We start from the raw sequence: 13,901 nt of genomic DNA, 5'->3' as shown, positions 1-13,901 counted from the left end.
GGCAGTGCAGGAGGGCAATGCCAACCCTTTTTGGTGATTCTTTTCTGTAGGACGGTGGACAAAGAAGTGCAGCTGTGGAATCCCAGAGATGCAGGAGGATCCCAGGAGTCATCCATGAGCTGTCCCACACTGGTCGTCTAATTGCAGAGGGATCCGTGGTCAGCAGGACCACAAGCAAGCCTTGACAAATGCACGGAGTTTTGCACCGAGTTTGCAGGAGTTGTGGAGACCAGCAGGGACCTTCCTTGGCAGGTAGATCAGGGCCAGCCCTTAGCAAGCAGGAGAGCCATCAGGAATCATTGAGCCCCTACTAGGACCCTCTGGCAGCAGGCAAAGGGAGACAGAGGGAGGCCTCAGCAGCACAGCAAAGAGGGATACCCACATCGCAGGAATTGCAGAGAGGACATTGTTCTTGGAGCTGCAGAGTGCTGGAGGCTGGGGTTTCTTGGAGGTAGGAGGTCTTCGGGCTGAAGAGCCAACAAAACTTGGTAATGACAACCAGACGCAGTGCACAGGGGTTCCAGCCATGCAGCTTCAGCGAGGGACCACAGACATCCCAGTTTCAAGGAAGATAGTTCAGACCTCTGGAGAGCCACAGGACCACCTTGAATAGTACGTGAGACAGCAGGATCTACAAGCCGGTCATCATCATTGAGGTGCCTGCGGATGCAGGGGAGTGACTAATTCACTCCAAGGGAGATTCCTTCTTGCTTTCCTAAGTGCCGGCAGAGTTCCAGCAGCTCTGGAGGATGCAGGGCCACAGGGTTGCAGAAGTCTTGGAAATAAAGTTGCTGTAGGAGCCTTCCTACTGGCTACTGTCTTGCTTCTGGTACCAGCGAAGAACAGCAGCGGCTCCAGTCACCAGGTTGCAAGTGTCTTGCAGAGGAGACTTGCAGATGGTTCCGGAAGATTTGCAGATGAATCTAGGGTCCCACCCTCAGGGGACCCCTTAAGTAACCCAGGAAGGGAGTTGGACACTTAATGCAGTGACCCACCTATCAGAGGGGGTCAGGGATGTCACCTACTGGGACTAACCACTCAGATGCTCCCACAGGTCTCTGCTCATCTTATTTCCAAGATGGCAGAATCAAGTGGCCCCCTGGCAGAGCCCTGTGCACCTCCCTAGGGGAGGAGCGAGACAGGGGGGTGGGTCACTCCCCTGTCCTTTGTGTGGTTTTGCGCCTGAGCGGGAACCAGGGGTTCCTGCACTGGTGCAAACCGTTTTATACAAGGAGGGCACCAAATGTGACCTTCAAAGCAGTCTGGTGGTGCTCAGAGGCACCCCCAACCCAGCCCAGAGACACTTATATCTAAAGAAGAGGTGGTAACACCTCTGTCCTACAGGAAATCCTGCCTTCCCCTGCCTGAGTTAGGCTCAGCAGCAAGAGAGCACAGCAGTGTCTGGGATCGGCAGCATCACAGGCTGGCATGCAGACCCTGCAAGGCTGCAGAGGCAGACATGGGGTATCCACTAGGGAGCCCCAGAGTACATGATATCATGCAACTAGCACTGGAATTGGTTTAGTTGCATGATTCAAACATGTTTGTACTAGCTATACCTATGTTCAGGGAAGCCATTCTGTAGTTGGACCACTCGTGTTGACCAGTGTCCACTACATTCCTTAAGATGACTTCCCTGCACTCAAAAAGCCCGGGGAATGGAGTCTGGAACCTCACACCTTGCCCTTGGGCTAAAGGGCCTACCTTAGGGGTGACTTAAAGGGTCAGAGTGCAGTGACCATGATATAAAGAAAACCTTATATCTGGCGTGAAAGGTGCATGTACCATTTCACACAGGTTTCAATACCTGTGTCCGCATCATGGACACACCAGGTGGTCTGACTGGGTGTCAGGGAAAAAGAGTTCTGAATACTGACTGAGAACTTGTCTGCAGTCAGCTTGTTGCTGTTCAGTGAGGCTATCAGCAAAGACTACCCCATCCACTGAACCATCAACGGGGTTGTGGGAGAGAAGGTCAGGGAGAGGGTCACTCTCTTCTTCCTGTCCCTCATCTGTGGCCATGAGCAATCTCTTATCAGCACTGTTGAAATAAGGCTTTAGGTGATTCACATGAAGCACTGTGTGAGGGCTTCTTGGAGTGCCCAGGTCAACTAAATAGGTGACCTCACTCTTCTTCTCCACAATTGTGTGGGGGCCACTCCACTTGTCTTGGAGTGCTCTTGGGGCCACTGGCTCCAAAACCCACACTTTCTGCCCTGGCTAATAAACAGTCAGCACAGTCTATTGGTCATGCCATTGCTTTTGCAGCTCCTGGCTGGCCTCAAGATTTTTAGTGGCCTTCTTCATAAACTCAGCCATACGTGACTGTAGGTCTAGTACATAATCCACAATGTCCTGTTTGAGATGTTGCTCCCATCCCTCCTTCACTAGGCAAAGAGGACCCCTAACTGATTGCCCAAACATAAGCTTAAATGGGCTCTAACTGACTCCCTTCTGTGGAACCTCTCGGTAGGCATATTCAGTGGTGGTGAGACGAGCGGCCAAGGTCCTAAGCTTTGAGCTGCCTTCGGTGGCTGTTGGGTTTAACCTCCTGACTGAGGTGCTTCAGCCAGGGGCTTCCAAGTCTGAACCCATTTTGCCCTTTAATGAAGCCCTCACTGATGTCCTGCTGGGGAAGTGATCTAAACACAGCACATGGGCTCCTGTCAACAGGAAAATCGCCTGTCGCCATCGGCCTACGCTTAACAATCCTAAATTCCTGGCCCAACATCCCACCACTGAGAGTTTGGTCATTCAAGCTTCTTCCTCTTCTGGCGCATTCCTACCCCACCCCCCTGGATAGGGAATCAAAACGACTGGACCAACTTGGGAAAAAGTTGTTTTCTTCCTCCAGTCTGGTGTTGCAGTCCGTGAACACCTCATGCCTTTTGGTCAGCTATTCCCATACTTTATGGAATACCGTCACGCAGGTGCTGCCAAAGGTCCCAGAGGAGGCCCGGGCGTTCTCTCCCAAGCTGTTGCTGATGGGAGAGATGCACCCAAGTTCACGATTCGTTGTGGGCTGGACACAACCAAGTCATTAGGCAGATCGGTTGTGTCGATGGTGGCCTTGAGGCTGCACGCTTGGTTAAGGACATCTGGATTTTCGGGGTATTTCCAGCAATCGCTTATGGACATACCCTTCGATGGTACCCATCTCTTCGGAGACAAAGCAGACTCAGCACTTGAGAACTTTAAGGAGTCCCGATCTTGCGGCTTGGACCCTTGGCCTCGCAGCTGCTCCACGCCCCCCTCAGTCCGTTTTTTGCCCCTTTCGTGGCTACAGGAGTGGCCAACCATGTCCATTTCCCTCCAGCCACTGTGCTGCACATGCTGCCCTGCCTCTGCGTGGCCGGGGATGCAGGATTAAACATGCCTGTGGTTCAGGGAGCCAGCGGTTGGCCCAGTCGCCACCCACACTGCAGCCTCCAAACCTTTCTAGTCCATCGCTTCATCACGGACCAGGTGGAGGCAGGATTCGCCGTCACCTACCCCACTTGGAATCCATTACCACGGACAGGTGGGTTTTGCAAATTGTCCTAGGGGGCTACTCCCTCCCCTTCATGACTACTCCCTCTGCCCATGCCAATATCCTACTATTGGATGAAGAGGTTCCCTTGGCACTTCTCCGCAAAGAAGTTACAGCTCTCATGGCCAAGGGAGCCATAGAGAGGGTCTCTGTGCCAGAAGTAGGCCATGGTTGTTATTCCCAGCTACTAAAAGGGCCTCCTCCCTATCCTAGGCCTTCCGTCTCTCAATCTCTTCCTCAGAAACGAAAAGTTCAAAATGCTCACTCTGGCTCAGATCCTATCTGCCCTGGACTCTGGGGGCTGGATGTTAGAGTTGGACTTGCAGGACACCTTTTTTCACATTCCCATCCTACCTGCCCACAGACCTTACTTGCGTTTCATGGTAGGTCACAAGCTCTTTCAGTTTACCGTGCCCCCCTTTGGCCTTACCAGTGCCCCTTGGATGTGCATGAAAGTGATGGCGGCGGTCACAACTCATCTGTGCAGGCTAGGAGTTTGTCTTCCCCTACCTCAAAAACTAGCTCTTGAAGGCGGGCTTGCCCTAGGCTGTCGTCTCCCACCTCCAGACCACGGAAAACCTCCTGCATTCGCTGGGGTTCACTATAAACGTACCTTAGTCACACGTGACTCCCTCTCAGACGCTTCCTTTCATCGGAGCTGTTCCGAACACGGTGCAGTTTTGGGCCTGTCCTCCCGAGCGGGGAGGCCACGATATATTTAGGGTATTATACCAATGTTTCAGCCTCTGTCCTGGGTTTCATTGAGGATGACTCTGAGGCTGCTGGAACTTATGGCCTCCTGAAACCTGCTAGTAACAAATTAACAAATGAAGTTCCAATGGGCACAGCATCATGGAACTCTTTCCGACATGTTCCAGATCTCTGAGGAAACTGCGAAACATCTGCAGTGGTGGCTAACGAACCGCGATTGGGTCAGGGGCAGACCGCTCTCTTCCCCAACCAGATCTCACAGTAGTGACAAATGTGTCACTCGGTGGGTGGGGTGGCCATCTGGGAGAGGCGGAGACCAGAGGACTCTAGTCTCCAACGGAATACAGACTCTACATCAGCTTGCTGAAGCTCCAAGCGATCCAACTGAATTTGAAGGCCTTCCATCAAGGGGAGGCTGGTGCAGGTGTTTACGGACAACACTACTGCCATGTGGTACTGCAACAAACAGGGCAGGGTGGGGTCTTGGACCCTATGTCAAGAGGCCCTGCGTCTCTGGACAAGACTGGAACATCAGTGCATTTCCCTGGTGGTTCACCATAGCGGACAAACTCTGCTGCAGTTGCTTAGCGGATCGCGAATGTCATCTCCATCTGGAGGTGGTGCAAGGTATCAGTAGTGGGGAGAACCTTGGTTAGATATGTTTTCCTCCATCGAGAATGCACAATGTCAACAGTTTTGGTCACTGGAGCTCCCAAGGCAGCTCTCACTCAGCGACGCTTTTCATCTAGAGTAGAGCTCAGGCCTCCTCTATGCCTTCTGCCCATACCACTCCTGCCCAGAATTCTCCAGAGGATCAAGAACGACTGGGCCCAAGTTTTGGGCACGGAGAGTCTGGTATCCCAAGCTACTGACCATAGCAACCAATCCCCCGATCAGCCTGCCCCTTCGGGAGGATCTTCTGTCACAGCAGTGGGGAGGGTTCTCCACCTGAATCTGTCCAGTCTTTGCCTTCTTGCGTGGAGATTGTGCGGCTACAGTTGACAGCCTATGACCTTCCTCCCGAAGTCTGTGATTACATCTTGGCAGCCTCCACCAAGATAGTATACACCTGCCATTGGAAAGAATTTGTGGCCTTGTATTCTGACACAAATGTTGCTCCCCTTTCTGCCCCCCTTTCTCAGTTTCTTCTCTTCATTCTATCTTTTGCCCAGCAGCGCTCTGCTGTGGGAACCTTTAAAGGTTATTTTTATGCTACCTCTGCAATCCTTAGATTTACCTGATCAACCCTCTCTTTTCTAATCTCCTATTGTACATAGATTCTTGAAAGGTTCAGTTCATCTCTTTGCCCCTGCTCCTTTTATCATGCTTCAGTGGGACTTGAATCTAGTAGTTACATTCTTGATGTGTGCTCCCTCTGAGAAGCGTCACAATTATCCCCTGCGGTTTCTTACCACCAAAACGGCTTTCCTCGTCACTATAACATCTGCCCAACGACTTTGTGAGCTACAGGCCTTACCATCTAAACCGCCCTATTAATCCATCCAAACCATCCTGACAAAGTTATGCTCTACACACTGGCCTCCACTGTTCCAAAGGTGGTCACACCTTTTCATGTTGGTAAATCGATCACCTTAACTACTTTCTGTGCTCGACCTCACCCTTCTAAAGATGAGGAACATCTTTATTGCCTGGACCCCAAACGAGTGTTGGCATTCTACTTTCAGCGCATGCAAGACTTCCGGGTGGACAATGAACTCTCATGGACTATGTCGGAGCTAAAAAAGGGTTGTGTTGTGCAGAAAAGCACCATCTCCAAGTGACGTGTGCTTTGCATTAAAATCTGCTAAGCACTGGCCAAGAAGCAACCCCTGAGGGCTTGCATGCTCATTCTACCAAAACCACAACCACTGCGTTAGCATGTGGAGTTCCGGTCCTGGATGTCTGCCAGGCTGCAACATGGGCTTCCCTACACATGCTTACTAAACATTACTGTCTGGACATCGGGTCTGTCGTGACGGGCATTTTCCCGTTTGGTCCTGCAGATCTTCTGCATCTGAAATTGGTCCACATACCCACCTCCGGGGATGGTATTGAGTGGGTACCTATTCTGCAGGATTGAATCTGCAACTATAAATCTCTGTCAGGTAAACAACGGTAAGGCCTTATTTGGTAGAGACCATATTTAGCTGCAGTTTCCTTACCAACCCACCCATCCTTCTTGCTCTGTGAACTGATTTCTAGGGACAGGACTGTATCTTTTTCAGGGCCCTTTTTATCCACACTAGTGGTCAGTGTTCTTCATGGCTCTGAGCTTCTGGCGTTGAAAGTCATGAAAAGAAACTGATGTCAGATTAAGATAGGTGCCATAGACATCACTTTTTTGTGGAACGAAGACACATGCAGAGCTGATCGACACCACCTACCAGCGCGCAGTGGCACTGCTCATGAAAAATCTTTCAGTTCCAGTCTGATGCCTGGGATAATTCTACAGTAAAGAATCTGCAGCTAGATATAGTCTGTACCAGATAAGGCATTACCAAAGGTAAGTAATTTATTCATCAGGGCTACTTAACTATAGGAACGACCAATGATATTATTGATGGTTGTGTCCAGACATCCTGGCCCTGTACCTTATAAATTTGTCTTTCTCAAAAGCCCTTCTCTGACAGTCCTTGGATCTCATTGAAAGGATGAGATGATACCATTTATGTATTAGGGCAGTGGTTCTTAATCTGGGGTCGTGAAACCTACTCAAGGGGCGTGTGACTGCTTAGTAAACTAAATAATATTAACATATTAATAAAGTATATATTAATAAACAAGCACAATTGAAAATGTTAACACGTTCTGTAAATACGAAGGAATTTAAAGTTGAATGCTAAAAATAAAGTTGATATTCTTATATTGATTCAGAGGACAGTGCAGCTGCTTCAAACAGAAGAAAGTATGGACGATAGATTGTCTTAATTGAATTTAGAAAAGCTCCAAACTTTCCATTAACATTAAAATTAAGATTCTTTTATATTTGTTAATTAAAATATTTATAACCCAGCGGGGTTCCCCGGATTCCAATAAACTTAGGGGGGAGCGGGGGGGGGGGAGAGGTCCGCAGATTCCATTATTGATTAAGTGGGGGTGCCACACATGTCAGAAGGCAAAGAGCTACCGTGTTACCGTGTTAAGGCATTATTGCATACAATCAACATCGTTATACCCTTTGAACATCAGTAGCAGGCACCAGGTTCTGTGACATTACAAAAAAGACTTGACGGGTTTTCAGGGCATTTCAAAGATTAAGAATATGCGAAGAAAACAAAGTTCCCTTCAGTCTGTGTTACTGAATGTACGTAGATTTGCATGCCCTTGACTGTCCCATGGATCCTAAAAACTCCACCTCCTCATTCAACATTTGATTTTTATTTATTTTACTATATTATGTATTTTATTAGTTATTTTATTATGGAGGTTTGTGCAGCACTGCAAACAGATTTTCAACAGCAGATTATGGTACAGACATGGAGGATAACCACAATAACTGCTCAATCCTGGAAATGCCCAAGTGGTTCAGGAGACTCTGGGTCGAGATGGTTTCATTTTTGCTGGCTTTTCCCTCTGGGAGTGTGTGGGACCCACCTCATGCTTGATCTCACCATGATGTCGCAGGTTACATGGGCCAGTCTTAGGCGTCTAAAAACATTATCCGGATATCTTAATTTTAAAGCATACCTTTCTCACTGAATTGTCTCTACTGCAATATAACTCCAAACATCCTACGGTGAGTATGCGCACACACTGCCACTTTATTAATGAATTAGATGCTTCCACAATATTCCATTAAGTACATGTACAGTGCCGGTAATAAAAACTCTGCATTCAATCATTATAGAGATCATGCCTTCTATGCTCTTGATATGTTTGCTCCTGAACCTAGATAAAATCTATTACCTTCTCCTCAAGTTGTGTTTTAATACAAATTCGAGATCTGTCCAGTTAAAATGGGTAGTTGGGGTGGGTAAGTCTGGAGTAAGCAAAAGGCCAGCATACTTTTTGGTAACATGGACTTCTCTTATGTCCAAAACTCTCATTCAGATCTACAAGCAATTGATTCTCCTTTCCTGCTGACTAGCATACAGCCAGATTGTCTGCTATTCCTTCTATTTTCACTGTAGACTATTATTAAAACACTGGCTTGGGTGGCATCAATATTCATAGAAATTAGACTTTTGGTGACTGCTTAAATGTTTTCTACTGCTTTTTATACAATTTTCCTGACAAATGTGATTTGGATCCTCAGAATGTTATCCTAAATGGGTTAGTTACTACAGGGGGGAGTATAAATGTAGGGTAGAACCTACGTTACCTGTAAGTAAGTGATCCCATTGAATTCTAATGTCATAGTTCACTATCTTGTGGCCCCAGCACAGGCCCTCATTACTCTACCTTGTATCGTGTTTTTCAAAAAGCTGCCGGCTCCTGTGGCTCTCGAAGCTCTCCCCGTTTCTTCCTGCACAACGGACTGACCTGGTAAGGAATCTCAGAAAAGCAGTGCTGCTTGACATTGCTTCCTGATATTTACTGTACTCTGGTTTCCCCAGTTGTGTAAAGAATGTATACAACCGTGAGTAGATATTAGAGACTTTTTTCGTTCTCCTCATTCATAAAGGTCAAGCCAGAATAAATCAATTGTTTTACCTGGAGCCATCGCCTTTCTCTTCACTCATATGTATTGGCATCAAAAGAACATCTCACTTCTCACCATCATGTGTAATAACTTGAATTGTATTTCTTGTAAGACATCATTAAATAGAAGAACATTGTGTTTGTGTTGCCTTCATTGAAAAGTCATGTGCACTGTCATGAAGTCCAGTTAAACATGAGCTTAAAAAATGTGAAGTAAATGCTCATTTACTGTTGTTTATGAATGTGGGTTATATGTGGACTGCACGAGTGGGAGCCTCGCAGCAACATAAGTACTACAGCAATTCCATTAAAATAATAACTTTGAATAGCTGTTTGTTTATCTACCGTGACTCCCCTTATCTGAAATGTTACTATGCAGGTTGATGTATACGGGGCATTAAAAATGCCAACAGGTGCACACTGGATTCACCGGCACCTCCATATGCCTGGTTTCAACGTGCAACAGGCTGTCAGCAGCCTTTTGCCTCAGTGCCGTGGCATGCAATGCTTGGTACTTTAAAATCTCAAAGTGAGGTGGGGACTATTTAGAACAGGTGTTTTTGGGACCAATTCTTATAATCGCCTGGGTGTTAACTACTTTTCTGGAAGCAGGTGTGATATGTTGGTGGGTGGTCCCTATCATTTGTACATTGAGGTGCCAGAAAGTGAGACGGACTGCTTTTGTCTCCCAGCTTTCTGCATTCTTTCCTGTCCCCTCCCTTGGAGGGGGGCATTTGCACCATAAATAGAGGCTCCTCTTTCCATCTCATGCAATTCTTAGAAATGCTGGGATCAGTGAGCACCAATAGACATAAGCTGCAATTGATTTCTCTATAATTTGCTTACTCATTGTCTAGACAGTGTAAAACATAATTGTCAAAATGTCTTTCTCATGTCTTGTCTCTCCTGTCTCTCTCTTCTATCAAAGAAGAGTACCCAGTGATTCTTTTCTAAGAGGAAGATCCGTTTCTCTTGCTCTGTGCACTAACCAATCTAAAGTCAGTCATAAATACTTTATTCGACTCATATGAGTCATAGACATTAGCATCAAATACAGTTCCATGCACTATATAGTTAAAAGAGAAACATAAAAAAAATTTTTTTTTTAAAGAGAGAATCTCTGATCTCAGTATTTACTACGTATCTGCAAAGCAATTAAAATATAATTTAATACAGCATGTATAACCTCGCCGCTACCCAAGCTGTGGTAGGCGAGGGCTATGTCAATTAGGTCTAATTCCTGACGCTATCAATACTGGATGGAGAAACTGCCTTCTTTGTGCAACATATACAGTGCAGAATAATATAAAGTGCTTTATGCTCTGAAATGAAGGACCATCACACGGGCAAAGAGATAATGATGGAAACTACATGCCCTGTGCAGGGAAGGCCACCAGAAAGTACTTTTAAGGCGGAATCTAGACAGCAAGAATTTGACGTTGGCTTAAGGTTATTTGCAAGTACAGGGCAGGATACAATATGGCACATCACATTTCTTGCCAGTCCCCTATCGCCCCACCTCCTTTATTTGCCAAGTGTGTGGCTTGGATGTGCGTATAGAAGAGCGAAGAGCTCTTTTACTCTACATGCTGATTTGGCAGTAAGAGCGTCTGGGCTAGAAAAAAACTGTCAGAGCATCTCTGATGTACTTAAGCCACGATATGTCAAGGGCCTTATCCAGGGCTATGCAGTCAGCCAAAACTAATCTACAGAAGTGGGCTTTGGGGTCATTCCAGACTCTAAACCAGATTAACAGAGATTGTAATTTGATGTGGTCTTCTATATACAGAAGCCCAACATCGTTATCGCAAAACAATGTTGAAGCAGATTGAGACACAGCCAATAGCCTTCTTAGCAATTTATTCTCAGCAATTTGGAGACAGTTACTCTTGGTACAGCCCCAGAAACCAGCACCAAAAGAAGCAATGGGTAAAAACTTGCTCCTAAAAATACAAAGCATATCTTTCACAGGTTAATGCCCCAGCTTTTTAGAAAATCTAAAATCGGCGTCAGCAGACCTTTGAAATTGTAAAACTCTGATGCTCACTAAAAATGTCCATTTAAAATCAACATCAACGTCAACAGCCACACCTAACTAAGTAAAGTGTGGAGCTTTTGCGATCTGAGAACCACCCAGGACAAACCTAGTTTCAGCTAATTTTGGGCCACCATTCATTATAAACTATTTTGCTTTATTTGTACTAATGCACAAATTTGCCATACAACTTTTAAAAGCGTCCAGCAGGGTTTGGAGGCCATTGGCTGCTCTTGCTATGAGGACCGTATCATCTGCATAAAGTAGTACAGGGGCTTGGTGCAAATTGATTTTTGGTAAGTCTCTCCCAGTACTGCAAAGCTGGTCTTCAAGACCATTGATATACAAAAGAAAAAGAAAAGGAGCTAAAACACAGCCTTGCCTTACCCTCATAACAGATGGAAATTCTTCTGTCATATTGCCTTCCTTACTATATCAGACTTTTGCTAAAGTAAACGCATTGAGCCTGCGAAGCAGTGGTATAATTGCATTGTCTTAGATATATATATATATAACTGTAGGCGGTTGGCTCAGTTTATGATGTACACCTATGGTGTGGCACCCTATACCGAGTCCTGGCAACCCTTAGTGATAGTGTTTAGGTGTCCAGATAGTAAAAGTTCTCTAGGGGTATCTGAGGCGAGCAGCTAAAGCTTATCCAGGAGGAATATAAAGCACCGGGAATACCACAGTAGTCAGGCAGTAACTCTCACACAAGAAAGAACCACAAGCGTGGTGCAAGAAAAAGATTATTTATTACAGCATTGGTATATCTGCCTTTGGAGATATTTACACATAATAAATACACCAAATAACATAGCAGAAATAGCATAAAATGTACAGGGCTGTATGGGGGGGGGGCAAGTCATATACTAAGTAAGTGGAATGAAAAATAGTGAACCAAACTAAGGTAACTGTGGTAGTTAGCACTGAGGAAGAGTGAAAACACCAGAGGTAAGCACAGCAAGTGTCCCCAGTGACCGGGTGGAGAGCGGTTACCTACCTGGGTGGCCCATAGACTAATACAGAGGAGCTTTGATGGAATTCGTGAGCTCAAGACCCTTCCCAGTGGACCCAAGGAAGCCCAAAGACAGGAGGAAGGTTGACAAGTATCCCCATCCAAGGATACCCAGAAGACAGGAGTACCTACACCAGGGGACTCTGATGCATAGAGGTGAAAGGACGTCGGAAACCCTTGCTGAACTCAATGGATGGGTCAGTTGTCCAGCTGCTGTCGCGACCTGTGGACCAGGCCGGTGGAACCCAAGGACTGATTCTGGAAGTAGAAGACCTGTAAAGGAAAGGGACAGAGTCCAGCACCCTCTGAGGTGCTCAAGTGGTGCCGTTGGCAATGTCCACTGTCTCCCAAGTTGGTCAGGAGACCCAGGGCCGAGATGAGGCCACAGAACCACCACCTGTGAAGCAGAGCCTTTCGATGTCCCTGGGACAGCAGACCCCACCAGCCGGTTGATGTTGTCTTGCGGTGCCTGCAGATGCAGGGGAGTGTATCCTTCACTCCAAGGGAGATTCCTTCATGCTTCCAGGTTCAAACTGTGTCCTTGTGACCCGGGAGGATGCACAACCTTGGATGTTGCAGAATTCCTGCAGGATCTGGAGAGACAATGTTGCAATGGGAGCCTTCCCACCAGAAGCAGACTTGTTACGGCTCTAAAGCAGATCAGCAGCGGTTCCGGAGGCCAGGAGCATAAGATGTCTTGCAGAGAGTTCCTTGTTGAGTCTTGCTCGACGAATCGGAGGACCCACTCTTGGGGGAGCCCCTAAGTAACCCTAAAAAGGAGTAGGTCATGCTCTATGGTGACCCACCCATTAGAGGGGGTCATGGACATCATCTAGCTGGCCTAACCAGTCAGATGCGCCCAGTGACCTCTGCCTACCTTGTTTCCAAGATGGCAGAATCAACCAGCCACCTAGCAGAGCTCACTAGTGGAGGAGCAAGACAGGGCTTGGTCTCTCCCCTGTCCTTTGTGTGGTTTTGTGCCAGAGCAAGAACCGAGGGTCCCTGAACTGGTGCAAACCGGATTATGCATGGAGGGCACGAAATGTGCCCTTCACAGCAGTCTGGTGGCGCTCAGAGGCCACCCCAGCCCAGACACACCTATTTGAAAGGGGTAGGTGGACACACCTCTCCCTTGCAGAAAATCCTTTGTTCTGCCTTCCCCTGCTTGAGTTAGGCTCCTCAGCAGGAGGGCAGAACAGTGTCTGTGGTCGGCAGCAGCTTGGGCTGACAGCCAGACCCCGTAAGACTGCACAGTCCGAACTCGGGGATCCTCTAAGGAACCCACAGAGTACATTGGATCATGCAACTAGCTCTGGAAGCGGTGTTGTTGCATGATTCCAACATGTTTGATATTAAACATGCGTAGGTTCAGACACACCATTATATAGTAGTTGGACCACTTGTGTTGACCAGTGTCCACTACATATCTTAAGATGGCTTCCCCTCACTTACAAATCCCAGGGAATGAAGACTGGGGTTTGTATGCATACCCTGCCCTTGCAGGGGTACCCTCACACTTAAGGACATGCACCCTACCTTTGGGCTGAAGGGCCTACCAGAAGGGTGACTTGCAGTGTCCAAGTGCAGTGACTGTGTATAAAACAAGCCGTATTTCTGAAGTGAAAGGTGCATGCACCATTTCAAGCAATTTGTAATGGGAGACCTGCAGACACAGTTTGCATATGCTCCAATGAGTGGCATAATGCTTGCTGCAGCCCATGGGTACCTAAGTACCATATATTAAGGACTTACATGGGTTTACCAGTAACCAAATTGTGGGTGTAAAAGTTTACCAGCAACCAAATTTAGAGGTGAGAGCACAGCCACTGGGATCCTGGTTGGAAGGATCCCAGTGTACTACAGTCTAAACAAAACCCTTCAAGCTTTCCACCTTCGGCACCTTATTCGATCAGCTGACTCGGGCGACTCCACTGGTGGCACCGATCGGAGTTGAATCCCTCTCTCCA

General features: G+C 47.2%; 1 protein-coding gene across 8 annotated transcripts in view; it reads left to right on the top strand.

Annotated features, from left to right (window-relative positions):
- NF1 (neurofibromin 1) overlaps positions 1-13,901 on the top strand; it is a 1,379,374-nt gene that overhangs the window by 1,267,525 nt on the left and 97,948 nt on the right. For 2 of the 8 annotated variants that reach the window (XM_069226660.1, XM_069226656.1), the window contains one exon: positions 8,665-8,725. The exons of the other annotated variants lie outside the window; for them this stretch is intronic. In XM_069226660.1, the coding sequence (XP_069082761.1) occupies positions 8,665-8,725 (61 nt within the window). The remainder of the gene's footprint in view (positions 1-8,664; positions 8,726-13,901) is intronic. 8 annotated transcript variants of the gene reach the window in all.

This window comes from Pleurodeles waltl, chromosome 3_2 (assembly GCF_031143425.1).
Source record: "Pleurodeles waltl isolate 20211129_DDA chromosome 3_2, aPleWal1.hap1.20221129, whole genome shotgun sequence".
Lineage (NCBI taxonomy): Eukaryota > Metazoa > Chordata > Amphibia > Caudata > Salamandridae > Pleurodeles > Pleurodeles waltl.
Note: the sequence above shows the minus strand (reverse complement) of the source record. Positions and strands in the feature narration are given on the sequence as shown.